Source organism: Orbicella franksi, chromosome 2 (assembly GCF_964199315.1).
Source record: "Orbicella franksi chromosome 2, jaOrbFran1.1, whole genome shotgun sequence".
Taxonomy (NCBI): Eukaryota; Metazoa; Cnidaria; class Anthozoa; order Scleractinia; family Merulinidae; genus Orbicella; species Orbicella franksi.
The window spans coordinates 34,499,759-34,519,255 of NC_138146.1; the positions used below are offsets into that span (position 1 = coordinate 34,499,759).

The 19,497-nt window shown below is 38.6% G+C and overlaps 2 protein-coding genes across 3 annotated transcripts; both read right to left on the reverse strand.

Annotated features, from left to right (window-relative positions):
- Positions 1 to 2,187: 2,187 nt before the first annotated feature.
- Positions 2,188 to 5,621, reverse strand: LOC145479510 (uncharacterized). Its single transcript, XM_081457893.1, has 2 exons — positions 4,350 to 5,621; positions 2,188 to 2,934 (listed from the first exon to the last, which is right to left on the reverse strand). The coding sequence occupies exons 1-2, from the start codon at positions 4,624 to 4,626 to the stop codon at positions 2,390 to 2,392; spliced, it is 822 nt and encodes a 273-aa protein (XP_081314019.1). The 5' UTR covers positions 4,627 to 5,621; the 3' UTR covers positions 2,188 to 2,389.
- A 21-nt stretch (positions 5,622 to 5,642) lies between these two features.
- Positions 5,643 to 13,904, reverse strand: LOC145479511 (methyltransferase-like protein 27). 2 transcript variants are annotated; one of them, XM_081457894.1, is made up of 4 exons: positions 13,689 to 13,904; positions 12,090 to 12,210; positions 9,989 to 10,367; positions 5,644 to 8,192 (listed from the first exon to the last, which is right to left on the reverse strand). In XM_081457894.1, the coding sequence occupies exons 2-4, from the start codon at positions 12,195 to 12,197 to the stop codon at positions 7,996 to 7,998; spliced, it is 684 nt and encodes a 227-aa protein (XP_081314020.1). In that variant the 5' UTR covers positions 12,198 to 12,210; positions 13,689 to 13,904; the 3' UTR covers positions 5,644 to 7,995. The 2 variants fall into 2 exon arrangements, with proteins under 2 accessions (XP_081314021.1, XP_081314020.1); XM_081457895.1 differs by having other exon boundaries at positions 5,643 to 8,192; positions 12,090 to 13,904.
- Positions 13,905 to 19,497: the final 5,593 nt, after the last annotated feature.

Consider the following 19,497-nt stretch of genomic DNA (forward strand, 5'->3'; position numbering starts at 1 on the left):
GAAGATCAATAGATTTGTAGTTCGAATTTTAGTGACGTTATGTGAAAACCAGCTATTGGACAACCATGTTATGCAACCTCGTTCCCAGGGTCTTTTCCCTGGGTCTTTTCCCAAGCCAGGGAAAAGACCCTGGGAACGAGATTGCCATGTTATGATTAATTGACACCTGTCGTAACCATATCGCGGGCTCAAGTTTACAGCTCATCGAGGTCACATGTTTTTTGAAGTTGACCGCTGACCAAGTGCTTGTTTATGATTGGATCGCGGGCTCATGTCAGGTTAACTTGTTGAAAACGAAGCAGGATTGTTCGGAAGCCGGTTATCGCTAACCCAGGATTAAAAGTTAACCGAATTATAACTTTTTCTTCTACTGACAAATGTTTTTTGCTGCGCTTTGTTTTGTGTATATGGTGATTATTAAAACTCAAAACAGAAGTACACATGCAGAATTAGATCGCTAAATTTCGGGGATCAGTAAATTTGTGACATTAGTTTTAATAGTATTTTGACTGCGGCGGTAATATTGTAATAATAGTTTTGAATAGTTTTAATCAGTATTTAATTTATGATTTTACCTGATGAATTGTGAAATTAGCGTTGTTTAGTTGTTAGGTTTTCATTAGTTATTAGGTGGAATACCTGTAAACTAGTTCTCAAGCTAAGCGTATATCCACGTTAAATAAAGCATTCATTCATTCATTCATTCATTCATTCATTCATTCATTCATTCATTCATTCATTCATTCATTCATTCATTCAAGGCCAAACAATATACAGAAAACCTCACCGCAAAGTTACAAAACTCAAATCAAAATTCTACCTTTTCCCGTTAGCTTAAACCGGCGGACTCTGAACAACCTGGCCCAGGAGCTCCGCTTTTAGGCTGACCTAAATCTATAGATTGAATTACATTCTGTTCATTCACATCTGCTTGGAGCTAGCACTAAAATTCTTTACCTATCATAATTTTTCTCGGTGTGTCGACCCAGAAAAAAGTATTTTATCATAAAAAAAAAACAAAAACAACAACCCGATGACAAAACCAAAATCCAGACCATATTTAATTATAGGTAATTAAACGAAATTGATCAATCTGAGCCGGAATGGGTACACAGCTAATTTCCTTCTTTTATAGCGTCTGGATGGGGTAACTGACAACTGACATTTGATAACAGGTTTTGCATCTTATTCTATTTAAACCCAGTACATGAATAACCTTTTAAAAGAAATATCATTTGTGTGTTTTCAGACCTCCTGTTTCAGACCTTTTCATACGGAATAATCACACTGGAGTTTGGAACCCCGGGTTTTTGAACCTCATTAACAAGTCGGTTAAAACAAGTCATTTACAGTTTGACCCTGCATCCCTTGCCTGAATATCAGTTAGTTGTTTTACCGGTTTCTTTATTTCTTTCTCTTTTTTTAAATTTTTTTTTCCCAACATCTCTTTCCGTGGTGACATTACGACCACTTCGCGATCTCGGGCTACCGCGCATTCACGATTCAAGGGGTGGGGGGGAGGGGGGGGGGTGGTGGAGGCTCGTATGCAGAATAGCACTCAGTTCCGCTCATTAAACGTTCCATTCTTAAAATAGATATACTTAGAAATTTAGGGCATACGGCAGAAAATCAAATAAACAATAACTGAAATTTCCTTGAAAAGAATTCTAAACATGGATATCAGTATTTTATTTTCCAAATTTCACTACGCATTTCAGATCTAGCCCACGCCGAGGACAAAGAATCTGCGCAATACTCTAAAGTCATTTACGTTAATTTTTTATCACCGTCAAAACTATCACGAAACTGAATCTAGGTCATAGCGATAAATTTGAAAAAGAAATTTAAAACTTGAGATTAGCCGTCGTGGTTTACGCTCTCCACACAACGTAGAATTTGGTCATTTCACGCGGTCGATTTGCAGAGGATGGCAAAGAAATGCAACAAAAATTATAACGCAGGTGCCAGCCACTGACGCAACGAAAATTTTCGTGACGCGTTCGGCGGGTTTTTACTTCATCGTGACCCGCACGGAGTCTCCAAGATTGAAGTTACTCCGTCACAATTTCTCTTCATGGTTGTAATGTTGTTTTCTCAATCCGCTGCAACACAGCAGCGTTTTGCTTTTATTCAGGATCTCAGCGTGCACTAAACGACTGATCTTTTTGAAGAAAGGGGCCGTGTCGGTTTATAGAAGTTCACAAAAAAAAAAAGATACATACTTTTATCAGGCAACACTTAGCTTACTGAATGTCTCTTTTAAAGCTAGACATTTCTAGATGCATTAACTACAAACATGCGGAGCACTTGACCGTTGGTTTGTCCCAAATTATTGTTAACTTCTCTCGTGTCAAAAGGTACATGCAGCTACTTCGACCCTTTTTTTTTGTTAATGTTCTCCTTTTCTCATTAGCAGTTCACATGGGAATTCCTCGAGGTCCTTTCCCCTTTCTTCAATCTGTGTGGGCGTTGGTTCTCCAGGGACAACCGGCAAATGAGGCTTCACGTCTGGTTGAACTAGAAGAGAATTGTAGCGAGGGTTGAACCTCAAGGAAGACGGCTGCAAATCGTTGCTCTGCACAGCAGCCTCTTGCGAAAACGAAGACGCGGGTTCGCGACAGGGCTGTGCAGACACTTGCGGCGCGAGCCCTGGGGAGAAACTTTTCACCACCCCGGTTGGTAGCTGTGCATAAGAGACTGGGATAGCTCTCCTGCGAACGAAACTTGGCCCGTTTTGATCGTCGTTTCCATGGTGACCAGTTGAATGACAGCTTCTGTTATAATGGGTTATTGTGTTATAGTTTTGTTGGAACATATCTACTGGCTTGCCACTGTGATGGAAGGTTCCTTGCAGGTGTTGGGATTGGTCCGTTTGTGACGGGTTCCAAAACGAGGCTGGAAGGTTCCTTTGAGACATGGGACGGCTTGGTTTTCCTGAGTAATAATTAATTAAATAAATTTAAAAAAATAAATAACTAAACAACAAAAAATACATAAGCAAATCAAACAAACAATTAACAGGAAATAATATATGCAGTGACTTCAGGAGTTTTTAATCTGCGATAGCGTTTGTCCCACCTAAAAACAATGTACAAGCGAAAGTGTACAGGGATTCTTGTTGTCCGATGAAATGGAATTTTTTACCTTTTATTTATTATTTTGTTTTGAAAAATAAATCATGCACCGTTCGATTTATCGTGAAGCCAATTTGGCCCTTACTTGCCAATTTTTACAAGAAAATGTATCCAAAGGGGCGACGCTTGCCCCCTGGGATGCATTTCCTTGTAAGTTTGGGGTCCAATCCGTTGTTATGAGTTTGCAATGGATCTGTAAAATCTCGTAGATTCGTAGAATTATTTAATTCGGCATGATAAATTGAACCATGGAGGTGGTTGTTTGCCTATTTGAAAAATACGAAAACGTGTTGATATTCCGTGACATCGTTAGAAAAAGTCCATTTATTCACTCCCGACAGTTCTATTACCAGTCTTCTCACGATCCAGCACGCCCTGCACGAGGGGTTTTTTTCCGTTTCTTCCTTTCTTTTCCGTTTGTCATATCATCGCCACCAAACATGCCTCAGCATATATCACACAAGTTTCAAAACGTAGGAATTATTTTACATGGTAAAAACAAGGGCAACAAGAAAATCCACCTACTAATTCGATTTCAGGCGCAAATGTAATATTTTACGTGCATGATCCAGATTTTATAAATTTCAAAGCTGATTTTGGGCTAGAAAATCTGGAAGTTCATAATTCAGACGAATTTTACAAGAGCTGCCACTGTACGACCCAACCAAGCAGAAGAAAGGAATGTATAGTGAATGTACATGAAATCGACGCAAATTAGGATTGCTGTCACTAAAGTGTGAAATCAAATCAATTTACATTTGATGGTTGTATCCTGGTGTACCGGCACACAGAGGGAATAACCATTGTACTCCTTTCTTTACGAACCTTTGTTTAGCTGTTGAACATTGTTAGGTCTTTTGTATCGGTTCTTGTGAACCGGTACACGAGGACAGAACCCATTTGATTTCCGATTGTAAGGTGCAATTTCTGGTTTATTTGCTCAAAGAATTTGACAAACCTTTCTGAAAATGTAGCAAGTTGCCATTATTGCGCCGCTACATGCAGTATGACAAAATAAAAAGTAAACGAACTGGGTTAGTGTATCAAAAGGGCAACTGCCTGTACGATTCACAAGAAATATCATTAATTATTTGATTAAATAAATTTTACCGCTGACGTGTCTTAGTTTGTTGTAATAATCTACGCGCGACAGTTTTTATTTCTTCTGTGGAAAAGGGCGTGATGACGATCCCAAATTGTTACTGTTGTACACACCTTGCCAATGTGAGCTCTCCTGCATGCTGTTGTCCAATGCACCTGAGCCGGGCAAACAACACAACTCCGTAAAAGTCCTGTTAAAATGCTTGTCCACTTCTGCCGCAGCGTCCCCCCGAAAATACAGCAGCAAAACACCTCTCGGGCTGTAATACGTCTGCACAAATTCCATGTCTGCCCCTGTTTGTTTGTCCTCGACGAATTCTTGGTCCGCGTTGTGCAGGAGACTTCTTGAGGATTCCACGAAATTTTCATCCTCGGGTTGAGGCTTTTGCATTTTTGTGCATGAATTTCTGTTAACAGAATTTTACTTCATACAAATGAAAATTTAAAGCGGCAAACTGTTCAAATTCAAGTGATCGCAAGGTAACCGGTGCTGACTTCATTTGCACCAAAGGTGAACGCCAGTGAAGGGCAGCGGCGACCTATGTTTCTCGTGGGAAATAATAGATCGTTTTCACGTGACGTCATCACTTTCGAAAATCCAAAACTAAAGAGCCACCAAAGTTTTTATCCTCATCAGGCATAAGAGGCGGTAAATTTATATCTGTTTACAATTTTACAGCTCAATAGCGTGCTTCGTTTGGAATCCAGAGCATTTTGAATTTCAGGGTTATGGAGGTGCGTGACAGAAGACTACGATCGAGTTTGTCGAAAAATATATACTTATCTCATGATTTTGAGCCTTTTTAGAAGTTAGAGCATTATGAAAAGTGCTTATGTAAATGCTTGTTTGGTCAGTACTGATAATCAGTCGCCTAGATAGCCAAAATAAGTTCCAGATGTTTACACTATTTTCCGGCCGCCATATTGGTGTACCACGGAGGTACACCAACATGGCGTTTTCATACTGGGGCTCTGCAAATATCTGCGAAACATTTCGACGAATATCTGAAGTTTGGGGAAACGCACAGAACTAAAACTTGGAGAAGTGTCTTATTTAGTTATCTTCTATAACATCGTAAGTTCATAGCTTTTTCCACAGGATGGTTTTCGATTTATTTTTTTATTGCGTGACAGTGAAAACGATCTATAGGCGAAATGACATCATTTGTGAAAAGTTTAAACACGAAAGAAAAATTGATGTAAAAACCAACTTACCACAACGGGTTATTTTGTTATTCCCCTACACATTTCCGCCTCTTTACAACAGCCTCGTCAAAAAGTTACAACTCAAGAAGCTCAAAAACCAGCTTTTTGAAAAATTTTCTTTCCACCTCCGCCGGAAATAGCTAGGCGACAAAAAGAACGCTTCTCGTTCGCCCTTGGCCGCGCGGTTTATAAATGAACACACGAGGAGAACTAAGGCGAGTTAACAAGTGGGAGAGGGGAAGGGAGGGAACGGACGTACATACTAGTATGATACCGGTATTTAAGTGATTCCCTCTCGGCAATAAAGCCGAATAAAATTATTTTCAGGTCTCAGGTTTCAGGTTCCAAACTGGTTATATATTCAAAGCACGCAATCGCAACGTGTAACGCATTCCTTTTGTGCAAAACATATTTCTCATGGCTGAAATACCGCTATATAAATTAAGAGGTGTAAAATGACACACCCAGTTTTAGCGTCGGTCGCCGTTGTATTGCAGGGAAGGCAAGGGCGAGGACATATCTTCGTCGATGTGCTTTCTTTAGGCAAGTTTATGTTTCCTAGTCCTCTCTTGCGTGAATTTTTGTTTGACTAATTGTCAACTTTTCCCATAGCCAATGAGCGTGCGAGAATTTCTGCAGTTATTGTAAAATTAACAAATTTACGTCAGTTTTTTATGCTTCTGTCCTCTTATTGATGATAAATTGCGTCATAACATTGTCAAAGTGGCTGTGGAACGACGAGCCGCATCAATTTGTTTTTTATAAAAATGGTCAAATGCCCGGAATACATGAGGGGGGAAAGACGCCGTAAACCTGCCGTAAAGAAAGATAAGTGAATTTTATTCAAAATGACGCAAACATTGTCAATAGCTTTTCTCGCTTTTTGATTGGCTACTTAAAAAAGTCAATAAAATCTCTTTGGTTAAAAAGTTGACATGCAGTTTCACAGCTGAAAGTTGAACTTGAAAGCTTGCATAAACTAAAATTTTATCCGTCTGTACTCTTATTGGTGATAAAAATGAGCCAATCAGCGCGCGAGAAATTGGACAGTTAGTGTAATAAGTCTCAATGATGTGTCAATAAGCGAAGCGCGCGAAGTCTAAAAATAGAATGCAAATTATTGGAACCCAGTAGGCGGACAACATAAGCGTGTTCTGAGAGAAATAGGAGGAAAATGAGCGCCAGATTTTCGTTTTACAAATTGTTTTAGGAATACTTGTTTACGCGTTTGAAAAAGCTTCAAATCTTCCACCATTCCGTTTTGTTTATTTAAGTTATAATGTTACTCGTGCGCTTCGCTATTAAAACATATCTCGGCTCGGCTGACCAAATGCACCCATGCCTCATAACCTTTGATTGTGTTCAGCTGTATACATATAGTGAAGGCCAAATACCTGTACATAATTGCTGGTAGGCGCGTATGCACGACAAATTCGTGCAAGATGGCGGTCATACTCCGGTTAATAGGTTGACAGAGACATGCAGTCTTGGTTTACAGCGTACATCCATGTTAAGGTCAACCGACACCTGTCAAAACATAGTATCTTGCTGACCAGTATAACGTGACCATAACACAGGCTCAAGTTTAGAGCTGATAGAGGTCGTGTTTCTTTAATGTTGACCGCTGCTTAGCTTTCCATTGGATTGCAGGCTCAAGCCAGGTTAACTTATTGTAATCATGAGCTCCCCTTTTAGGCTTGGCTAAATCTATGTGTTATCTTTAATAGTGAGAGGGTGTTCTGTTTGATACCAAACGAATGATCAAACTCCTGATACAGTCGACCGAGGAGGATGACAAGGGCGTATCCACTGCGGATGCAAGTTTTGCAAGTTTTATGTTACGGAATGGAGAGCGCGTTCCTCACCCAAAAGTAGACAACCGGGAGGATCCAAAAGGGCTACAAGCTGTTTTCTATCCTAGCTTGCTTGGGTACTGGAAGCGCCAGTTTCGACGCAAAGTTTCTTTTAAGCTGTTATCATGTCCACAATAACATATGTCACCTCTGCCCATTTTGTCGCTTCATTAGTCACTGATTATCCTCACATGACACCGCTCAAACTCAACGTTTTGTGTTTTGACTGTTCTTTTTATTTGATTGCTGTAAAAAATATCGATATATAACAATTTAAAAGTATGAATTGCTGCTTATTTGAAAGGCTTTTCAAAAAAAACGAATGGCGTTTTCCTCTTTGGAATATCTTCTTTCTTTTTAGAGATATTTACGTTTTGTTTATACATTTTGTTTCTTTTGTGATGTACGTGTTTAAAGAATACTGCTGTAATATTTCTAGAGACATTCTTGATTCAGTATTTTAGTGTTTTAGTGGAACAATTTATGACGTCGTCACTTTCCTCATTTGCATAATACAAAAACGTACTTAATATCTCTAAAACGAAAGAAGATATTCCAAAAAGGAAAACATCAGATTTCTTCAATCTGAAAAGCCTTTCAAATAGGTAGTAATTATTTTTTTACTTCATAGGTACTGACCACTGCCACATGACATCAGAAACACTATAATTAACATTTTTGAGCTCTTTGACCCATCTTGTTCAGTTTTTGAGCACTTTGTAAGTGATCAAATAACAGTCTCTATAGCGTTCAAAAACAGGGTTAGTGTACAGCTCACGTCGTTCTCTGTTCACAAGACTCCATTTTCCTGATCTCTCTAGCTCCTCAAACTTGGGGCTGTAACCAAGCTCTACTGGATCGAAGGAGTCCGCACGGATAGAGAAAATAAACAGTCCACCTTTAAAAGAAAAGCATGTTAATTCAGTTGAGTAAAAACCTTATCTTTTCCCGAAGTGAAGACTCGAGAACACTGTTTCCTGATAGATTTCAATTTCGCGTTCAGACTCAACTTCTGAGAATTTCCGGGAAAGCAATTGAATGCAGAATACTCAAGGTCATACTTTTTCGTTTATATTTTAAAGAACAAGAATGAAATCTTGTTGGATCACATCAAAAGACCGATGTAAGTAAACTCAAAACGTCGATCCTAAAAAATAAAATGCTCTCAACAATATAGACTTGCCACAAGTCGGCCTTTTCTTAATCCTTGACTTATAAATTATCGCCCTCGGGCGAAGCAAGAGCGTAATCTTCGAGCGACGAAGTCGCGAGGGCGAGCGCGAGCGACGAAACAGCAACGAAACCAACAGGCCAGGAAAGAATTATTGGAAAGGACTTTTAGAAAGTCTATCAGCAATACTGAAAGTTAAAAGTAGCGTTTTCTGCACGAGCTGTTTTGTGCCATCTCCCTAACTGGGTCTATCAATTGCTGCGTGTTGTTCTTGTTAAGACGGAACATTCTGCCACGCGGCAATATGTTGCAGGTTTTCGAACTGCTCTCAGTTGCTGCACTTGGCTTCCCTTCCCTGCAGTCTTAAATGTCAGGTTTCTTCCTTCCAGTACTTAACCTGCTTTTCAGGATTGTAGTTCTTGGTTTATTACTTTACCTTCCTTTTCAAGGACGGTCTGCTTTAATGTTTGATGTTTCCCTCCCCTCCCTTACAAGGTCTCAGTTACTGTGCCCATTCCCTCCTTCCCTCTTTTTATAGGTCTCTCGCTTTTTGAAGTCTTCACCACCTTTATAGGCTACTCAGTTCTTGTGTCCCACCCCTCCCATGGAAGGTCTGACTTGTATTGCTCCTTCCCTTGCCTATAGGGTCTCAGTATAGATCGTTTTCACGTGACGTCATCACTTTCGAAAATCCAAAACTAAAGAGCCACCAAAGTTTTTATCCTCATCAGGAATAAGAGGCGGTATATTTATATCTGTTTACAATTTTACAGCTCAATAACGTGCTTCGTTTGGAATCCAGAGCATTTTGAATTTCAGGGTTATGGAGGTGCGTGACACAAGGTTACGATCGAGTTCGTCGAAAAATATATACTTATCTCATGATTTTGAGCCTTTTTAGAAATTAGAGCATTAGGAAAAGTGCTTATGTAAATTCTTCTTTGATCAGTACTGATAATCAGTCGCCTAGATAGCCAAAGGAAGTTCCAGATGTTTACACTATTTTCCGACCGCCATATTGGTGTACCACGGAGGTACACCAACATGGCGTTTTCATACTGGGCTCTGTAAATATCTGCGAAACATTTCGACGAAAATCTGAAGTTTGGGGAAACGCACAGGCCTAAAACTTGGAGAAGTGTCTTATTTAGTTATCTTCTATAACATCATAATTTCATAGCTTTTTCGAAAGGATGGTTTTCGATTTGTTTTTTTATTGCGTGACAGTGAAAACGATCTATTGACTTGTGAGGGATTTCACAATGTCTTTAGCATCAAAAGCTACCAACAATAACCCACTGAAATGAACTTGTTCTTTTAGAGTTAAGATCGATAAGGTAATAGACCAATTTCGATATATTAAAATTCAGCCTAAAACAATAGCCCTCAGCGCAAGGCTCTGGGGAATAAACCCCACAAACTCTGTAGTTATTCCCCAGAGCCTCGTTCTGAGGTCTATTGTATTAGGCTGAATTTTAATATATCGAAATTGTTCTATTAACGATCTGATAAACTATGCTCACCTGGTCTTACATGACGTATGCACTCATCCAGTGCTACAGGCTTCGCTTGCCCATAAACAATGGTCCCTGCACACAACACTACATCATACTCGGCAGTCTTTATTTGCTCTACGCGAATGTCACTCAAAGGAGCACAAATGAGCCGCTTGTAAACTTTCTTCTTTTCTGCTATGTCTAACATTTTCTGTGAAATATCCAAGCCATCAATGTTTGTATAGCCTTGTTCAACCAGCATCTCGCCTATAATGCCAGTACCAGCTCCAGCATCAAGGATTTTGATGTTCTTATTTGCATGAGGGAACACATCTTTTGACTGCATAGCTTTGTTAAAAGCCTCTACACATAAGACATGACCTTTGTAGCCATGTTTTTCAGTATCCTACAAAAACAAACATGATACAACATCACTTGACAAAAGTCCATTTTTAGCCTGCATTGCAGGTGTAGTAAACAGGGAAGGGGGATAGGGAGGCAAAAAACGCCCCCTCCTACTATCCCTAATCTTGCTCCCCCTCCCCTTCCCCCCCCCCTCCTATTTTATGCCTGAGTTTGCAGGTTAGTCCATTTTGAGATTTGAGCTAATGTTTTAAGGCACCTGAGACAAAACATGCCATGTATTGTTACTGTGAAAGTCAAAACACTTTGATTTGATTTTGACATGTCAATAGACCAATTTCAATATATTAAAATTCAGCCTAAAACAATAGACCTCAGCACGAGGCTGATCTGGGAAATAACCACAGAGTTTGTGGGGTTTATTCCCCAGTGCCTTGTACTGAGGTCTATTGTTTTAGGCTGAATTTTAATATATCAAAATTGGTCTATTATGTAGCCACCAATCAGATGCAAAATAACACTGCAAAGAAAGCAAACAAATGAATGGTATCTCCATCAGTCACAAAACTACACCTCTGATCTAGGACTGATAAATACGGTAATCACCAGTAAACCACATTTGAGGTTGACAATCGTTTAACCATATCTTGCTTAGGACAGGTTCAACCAGGTTCAGATAGGCTTAGGACAGGTAGGTAAGGTTAAGTCTGCATACACCCAGCCAAGTGGCTCATCAGGCTGGAGCTTATCTCCGGTTTCAGCAGCATGAAGCAACTAGGAGTTATACACCTGGGCAGAGAGGGACACCGTGAGAGTGAAGTGTCTTGCCCAAGAATACAACACAATGTCCCCAGCCAGGGCTCAAACCCGGACTGCTCGCTGCGGAGTCAAGTGCACTAACCTGATGAGGCCACCATGCCTCCCTTAAGGTTTAGGACAGACACATGTAAAATTGTTAGTCTCTTCCAGGTGTTCATTTAGTCAAGGTGCATCTCAAAAAACAGCGCGCGAAAACAAAAAAAAGCGCGGCAAGAGGCAGTGAAAGTTTTTTTACTTCTTGTTTGGAGGAGGCTAGTAAAATTATATACCTTGTCAAGACTTAAACCTATACATACCCCCAGGGTTAATACCCCTTATTTTGGCAGAAAACTGATTATCGCAGTCTGCTTGTATTAGCCATATCACAACTTAAAGAAAAGCAATGCAATGCAAATTGCAATACAATAGCAAAGCAATCAGAGCACTTTTTCCGTGTTTACATAGCCTCATCTTAAAGCACGAGGAGGGTTGGGAGAATTCCAGACGGTTATGCAAATCCGAGACGTAGTCGATGGTTTGCATAACTTTCAAGAATTCTCCCACTACCCCGAGTGTTTAGATGAGGCTATCAGGCAGAAAACACAGAAAAAGTGCTCTATTGCTCTTAAAAATAATTCTCAAAAATATGCGCAAATCTAAAACGTCACAATTGTGTTTACATACTCTCATCTAAACACACCAATCGACCAATGAGGGTGCGCCCAGTAGCTCAGTTATTTTATAAAATCGAATAGAACACAATACAATAGAATACATTTACCCAGTACAACTCAATATAGTACATAATATAGTCAACACAACACTCTACACAACAAAACACAAGACAATGCAAATTGAAATGCAATACAACACAATAAAGTGAAGTGCAGTGCAATGCAATGCAATGTAATACAGTGCAATCCAATTTTGTTTAACAAAACAATTGAAAGTAGATTAATCAGCTTACCATTTCATAAGATGCAGCCCAAGAATCGTAGGTGTTTTTTGCATCCTCCTCACTAGAAGATGGAGTGAGCTGTGTAATTGCTTTTAAATTCTCTGTAGCAGTAGCCATGAGTTAGGCTTTTCTATGATGCAATGTTAAAGCATTCAATTTCAGTGTTAACAAAATTAAATAAATACACATGAGATGAATGGCACTGATTACCATACAATAAGAGAAACATGGTCGGCTGAAAAATGGAAAGTTTGTGGGGGTCTGGGTTTGAGCCTTGGGTAGATAAATATTATTGTACAGTATTGCGGTGTGTTCTTGGGTACCATAAGGCTCCTCCTGATGCAGCTTGTGGCTAGGAGAACTGGTATTGAAAACGGGTGCCTGTAAAACATGGACAGGACGGCGGATGGCGGATGGAAAAATGCGCATGACAAATATGTGGATGACAAAATGCTGATGGCAAAATGTGGATGGCAAAATACGAATGATAAAATCCTTATAAGGGGAAATTTCTGACAGTCCTAGTTGTAAATAAACCAGGCCATCTTAAAGAACAGTCCACCAGAAACAGCTGAAGATGGCAATTTACTGAAGTGTGTCACAGGGTGGGGATCTGACAAAAACCTAAGTTAGAAATCTGTCCAAGAGATATTAAACTACATATCAGTTCCCAACTGAACGTAGATATTCCGGAACACAGTTTTTCTTGTAAATAAATGGTTTTGCTAAATCAATGCAAAACTAAATTATTTACCATTTTCACTGCCAACCATCAGAGGCAACAATGGTATCAGTATCTTACTGTGATGGTCGAATTCTGTTGACTGATATTCCACTTCTCCCTACCTAAAATATTGAAAATCGACCGTTGCCAAGGGAATATCGTAGTTAATTCCCCTTATCAGGATTTTATCATCCGAACATTGTCATTCGCAATTTCCATCCTCATTTTTCCATCTGCATTTTGTCATCCCCAGTTTTCCATCCACGTTTTTCCACCCACATTTTGTCATCTGCATTTTTTCACCCACATTTTATCATCCGCATTTTTCCATCCGCCATCCGCCATCCGGCCGCCATCCGATCCCAATTTTACATAGGGCCGGCCCTTCGTGGCTATATGTCCGGCAGCCGGTCAAGGTTAAAATAGACTCAAATAATGACCGGCAGTGCGACATTTCTTATGAAGTAAATTAATCAACGTAAAAAGAACACTGCGACAGGAGACCTCAAGAGTAATCGATCCCTGGTCACCCTCATGACAAGCCATACTCATTCTCATGACCACGGCACCGAAACCGGCTGGCAATTTTCGGAATTTTTTTTAGGTATATATAGTGTTACCCTTAGCATTATTGAAAGCTAATCGTAAACAGGCTAACCGGAGTGCTATTCAGACTAGCCGGAGTGCTCTTTAGGATAACTGGAGTGCTATTTAGCCTAAACTACTGAAGGTTTTGACTGCCGGTCACTTAATCTATTTAAAAACTTGTCCGGCTGCCGGTTAGACACTTCTTTTTCGTTTTGCTGTTTATTTGCAGTCCCCGAGGAATAGAAGATTAATCGTGAACTATTATACCAGAAATCTACTGAGCGTTGTAAACTTACCGCTGATCTCCACAAAAGACTCAAGTTCAAAGCGTTTGGTTTGACTCGATCATGCTAGTTGCAAGTCTTTCGCAACTAATGGCTCGCTGCGATGTTGCTCAATCGTGTTGGTCATGTGACGTCCGGATATGTGCCACTAGCCTCTTTGAGCCCCTACTCATTACTGTCTTATGGTCAAATATAGATCCCATCTCAGTCACCTTTTTGCAAATCTAAACGACGAAATCCCAATTTAATAACATTTTGTTTAAGGCCTTGATCAGGGGCGGGGCAGAAGACTCCTGAAATTTTCGTATAGGCATCATCCAACAAAAAATGACGTCACATCCGGTTTAAACTGCGCTCAGCGGCTCGTTTCACAAAGCGAGAAAATGGCGTTTCGATTACTCACGATTTCCCTGTATTTGTAAACCATCAGTTTCGTTTCATTTTATATTGAGTATGGAGGGATGTTGCAGACACATTACTTCGACTTTTTAAGCAAAAATTTCGGGAAAAGAGAAAAGTTTATTATTGTTTTGAAGCAAAATAACGGAGAGCCTTCCGTCATCGTCTGGTGAATTTTACACATTTGCAAGACTGGTGTTGTTCCGACTTTTGGTTCTAGTTGTTCGTGATTTAGTGATAACAATAAGTGCAATAGCCTATACTGTTAACAACAACCTGGATGAAGTATTGCTGGCCATAGTTTGCACTGTGTGCTACGGGAACATAATTAACAGAAGCCGTTTAGCTCCGAAAGTCGCTGTCACCAGAGCTTTTGTTGCTCTTGGCTCACGTGTATTGGTAGAAGAGACAAGCTGGATCGCATGCTGAAGGTCAGTATCCCACATTCCCACATCTCTCGTTGAAGATTGTTGTTTTCAGTAAGATACAGTACATATGTGTTGGTAGTTTGGGGTCATCAGTCTCTTTCTCTTTGGTGAGTGCTTTTAAAACGCCCAGTAAAAACTTGATTCACGGCATGGAAGCTTATGCCTCGCTGGATCGAAATTCGAGCAAGATTTTTAAGTTCTAGTCCTCTTTAAAAGTAATTAAATCAATTATTCAAATCCAAGCCATCAGAGGGAATCTGCCGTTGAAACTGCCCTAAGTTAAGGTCCTGTTTATGGACCTTCCCCTTTGAAAATCGTGGGGGTGTTCTTTGAGGCAACACAGGTCCCATTTATATGGTCTCGGGTACCCGAGATAACCCTCCCCCTGAGGCAACGTTATCAAGTGTATCAGATTTTTGTGACCTGTTGGTGACCAGATTAACAGAATTCTGGCACATCGTAGGAGTAATTATATACAATTTAAAGCAAGCAACAGGCATCATTTTGTTAGTGAAGTCCCATGCATATGTGTAACTCTTGATTATTGTGAGATTTTATCTTTATTATGTCATCAAGGCAATTATAATATTTTGATTCCTGCTCCAGCGGAAGGGGGGGGAGGGGGAACTCTCCTCTATGTCCTATATATAGCTATGTGCAGCCCCAAAGGGTATGGTTATTCAGCTGTTTTGGTCATAAATACTCTAGGGTAAGGCTTTTGCCCTCTAGTCTTTAATTTGTCATGTTTTTTTAGAATAAGCTACCTCAATTTTCGTCATTATTGATAAGACCATCAACAAAAGTCCTTCAAAACTTATGTTTAGGGCAACTGTAGCAGTCGCAACAGTCATAAATGGGGTAGGGAAAATCACAGATTATGGTCATAAATAGGTTAAGGGTTTAACTTTTGTGAAGAGGGCCACACTGACCCCCACCCAATTTTTCTGGGATGTACCAAACACATTTTCTTAGCAGTTACTACAGTCTTGCTTTAGTAAATCAAAATAGTACTTGCTGCCAGGTACTTTATAAAAGTATAACCCCTCCAGAAGCCTTCACAAAGTACATGTAATATCAGGTGCTAACAATTTTTTTTTGCGGCTGATTAAAATTTGGTCTTAAATTGTACTGAAGTGGTGCAGATTTAATATACATTATATTTCGTCACACTTAGTTCACTTATTTTAAGACTACTCAGCAGCAACTAGTACCTCTTGTTTGACCATGCAGTAACAGTATATTCCAAACAAAAAAAAAAAGTACATGTATATGTATTACTATCCTGCCTGGAAGAGTGTGTAGAGAGAGCACACAGTGCAGTGCCCTACTGTATGTCTTTTGTTAGGTATAATAATCTTAAATTTAGAAGACTCATATTGATCTTAGAATTCACAAAAAAGTTGATTTCTTGACAACTCTCCTTTAGCTGTGTCACTTCATAATAAATTAGCAGTTTGGTATGTTGTAGCATAGAACTTAAATTAATTAAGTTATCGCACCGGTATCACAGAGGTCATGGGTTAGAATCCAGTTCACACCTAATTTTTTTTTCAGGCTATAATTTCACCTTTGCTTAAGTTGTGTATAGTACGTTGCAATGATCAGTCATGTTGTTATAAGTTGATCAATGTATATATGTCCCACTGACTTATACTTTAACAGTCTATCTTAAAGTTTGTTTATTTGTTTTATTGTATGGTTCTAGAAAATGTCCATACCCACCCCAAGGAGATTATTGGAAATTCCAGGGATGGGGAGGGTCTTTTTAAAGAAAAGTATTAATAAAAATTGGAATTTCCATAGGGATGGGGTGGGGAGATCTCTGTTTAATAAATACATAAATAATATGTACAGACCCATTATCTGATGTGAAGACTGTGCAACATTGTTATCAATTTCAAGTACCAAATTAAAGAAGATCAGCATGTTAGGTGGGAGAGGGGAATTTTTCAAAATATCATAAACTAAAAATATATATATTTTCCAAACTCAATCATGTTAGTAGTGTAAGTGTCTATTTATTTATTTATTTATTTATTTATTTATTTATTTATTTATTTATTTATTTATGAATACCTGTGAAGAGATAGTCATACATTCTTGCAAATATTCTGGCAGTCTCCCACATACCATTTAGATCATCCAATCCCCCAGGAAAGTTATGAAATTTATTGTCCAAGTAAACTACTGAACCATGGGCTCCAGTGGGGACAGTGCTATTATGATGCAATTTGCAGATGTGCTACATAATATGAGCTTAACAGTTTTATTACCATGGCACCAGACTGCATTTCAGACCTTCCCTGATATTCTAGGCTTTCTGGCCACCTCATGGCCTTGATTAATGTTTTTCAAGCTGAAAATCACTGCATTATTGAAATTGGGTTAGAGGGGACTGGAAAAGATTGAGTTGCCAATTGGGAACATATTTTTATAGCCATATTAGTGTGTTGCCTGTAGAACTATAAGACTATCAAGTTTCAATGATCTCTGCTGTATATATGGTCTGCACTTGATGTAATATTGGGTTTGGTGTATGACATTATTAGTCCTCTCATTTGCATATATTTTACACATTTTAAACTTAAATATCTCCAGAGTTAATGCAGATATTTGCAAAGGTAAACAGCATTTGTAATCTGTAGTGGAATTCTATTTGATACTCCTAAAAATTCTGAATCAAGGAGTAAAACTTTGATGATAGTAGCATGCCAAATCATTGAATTGAATTTATGCTGCTGACATTTACATGTACTGTAAGGTGTTGAAGAGAATTTTGGAGGGGAATTTGGTGTGTTTATTGAATTGCCAGAGGTTGGTTGGCTGGTTTTGTTATTGCTTTGTCATTATCTTCCATGTATTTTTTTTAAAAGCGGAGTGGTTGGTGGCAAAAGCAAAACTGGCAATATTCTCACTTACCTGTGTTTCTAAAGTCATGTTTTCAGGTTTTTGTGGTCAATCTATTAGTAGTTGCACTGTCTTAAATTACAATAGAAAAGATGTGATATTAATTATGTGTTATACTTTGGTATCGTTCATACCAAAATTATAGTAATTTTCTGGTTCAATGTTTTCCTCTGCATTAATTTGATTAAACTCCTGTAGTTTATTTTTTAACAGAATTTAATTCTGTCGAAAGGGAGGTGGGAATCTGAGGACAATAGTGAACTAGACCAACAAATATACAGAAATCTACCACCATTGCTTTCATGGCTGAGTGGAGATGAATCTAAGTCAGACCAAAATTAGAAAAAAAATTACTGATTTATTGGAGGGTTGAAATGGGATCCTGGCTATGGGAGAGTAGGAATCAGGGCTGAGGGGGTGGGTGGTGTGCTTGTGAATTTAAGAACCTCTCTGAAAGTGAAAAGAAAATGTAGGTTTGAAAATTTTAAAGCGGAGGTAAAAATTATACTTTAATATATCTTGTTTATTAAGGTGGTAATGAGCATAATACCCACTTAGGGTGAGTCATTGAAACAATGACATAATTTATGTTTGTCTTTTCTTAGGTGGTTACCTCCTGGCATATACACCCCACACAGGCATGCAATGCTATGATTTAGATGGTGCAACCTACTTTCCCATGTTTAACATACACGTAAGAGTATTGATCATTGGACCAGTGTACAAGTGTGATTTCTCTACTGATAATGAGAATTATAATAAAGATACAAAGCCACTCTGGTGTGATTTATTTAATTATTCCTTAACGGTAAAGTGAACCAGTTAAACCAAAGGTTGCACTCTGTAAGATCAGGTGTACAAAAATTAAATAGAAAATTTCACTACATCAATTTTATTAATTAAGTACACTTCTCTGCAAAATATAGTTGGTATGTTGTTGTACTGGTAAGAATATAATTTGGAAATTTTTTATGGGAAATGTTTCCATTTTAAAATGTAGCTCAGATGCCACAACTAAAGTTCTCCTTTCTGTGGTGTTTTCTTTTGTGGTACATTGTGAAAACAAATTATGTTGACCTACATGTAAGTTAAAAAAATATACAAGTAGTAGCTCTTCTGAAAAAAAAAAAGTTTTAAATTTGTTGTTGTTTCTTCCTGATCATTTTTTCCTTTAACATTTTTATTTTCCTAATAAGTAGTTTAGCTAGCCATAAAAATGTTTTGTTGTCTCTGAGACCATTTTCAAGATAAAAAAGAGATTTGTATATAAAATTTGAATTTTTTGGGGGGGGTTGGGGGGTGGGGACGTTTTCAGAATTTCCCTACAAAGATCACAAGGTACAAGGGAAGGGGCAAAAATAGAATTTTAAGTGTTAAAACATATGTTTTCATTATCAGTTTGGGCCTCTCTGTGAAGCTGCATAGTATACTTGAGGATCATGTTATACCCATTTTAATTCCAAATACAAATGGAAACTTGCATTGACAATCACTTAATCTCTTGGCACTGTTTTGTTTTTTTAATAATTGCCTTTTTTCACAAAACAATAATTTGAACATCTTTGTTTCACAAGCTGGGAGGGGGGAGGGGAAGGGGTATTCTACAAAGTTTTAAATGGAAAGGCCTTATTTCAAGGTCCATTACCCCTTACCCTTTTGTATACATTTGTACCATTTTGATAAAAATAGCACCTCTTCTGTCGACCTTACATTGCAAAAGGGTAAATGTACCCCTTTAACAAACCTATTTAAGAATACAGCATCCCTTTTCTATTCCCTTGGAAAGAAGTTAATAAATAATATTATAGAATCTCTTCATTCTGGCTGAGGAGAGTAAATGAGAGCTTTTCAACAACATTTTAGAACCATGAGAATGGAATCCCTAAATGACAGATTTTCCTACCCTTTCATACACCTCAACTTGTGAAATCCCTATCATTAATTTTATACCTGAAACCTGAAAAAGGTACTCATCGTGAGCTGAGCCTCCCCATATAGGTCATTACAGAGAGCCTTCCCACATACGCAAGTCAGGAACTCTTGACAAGTACTGTAAGTAGATGCTGGCTTTAAGACTTCAGTTTTTT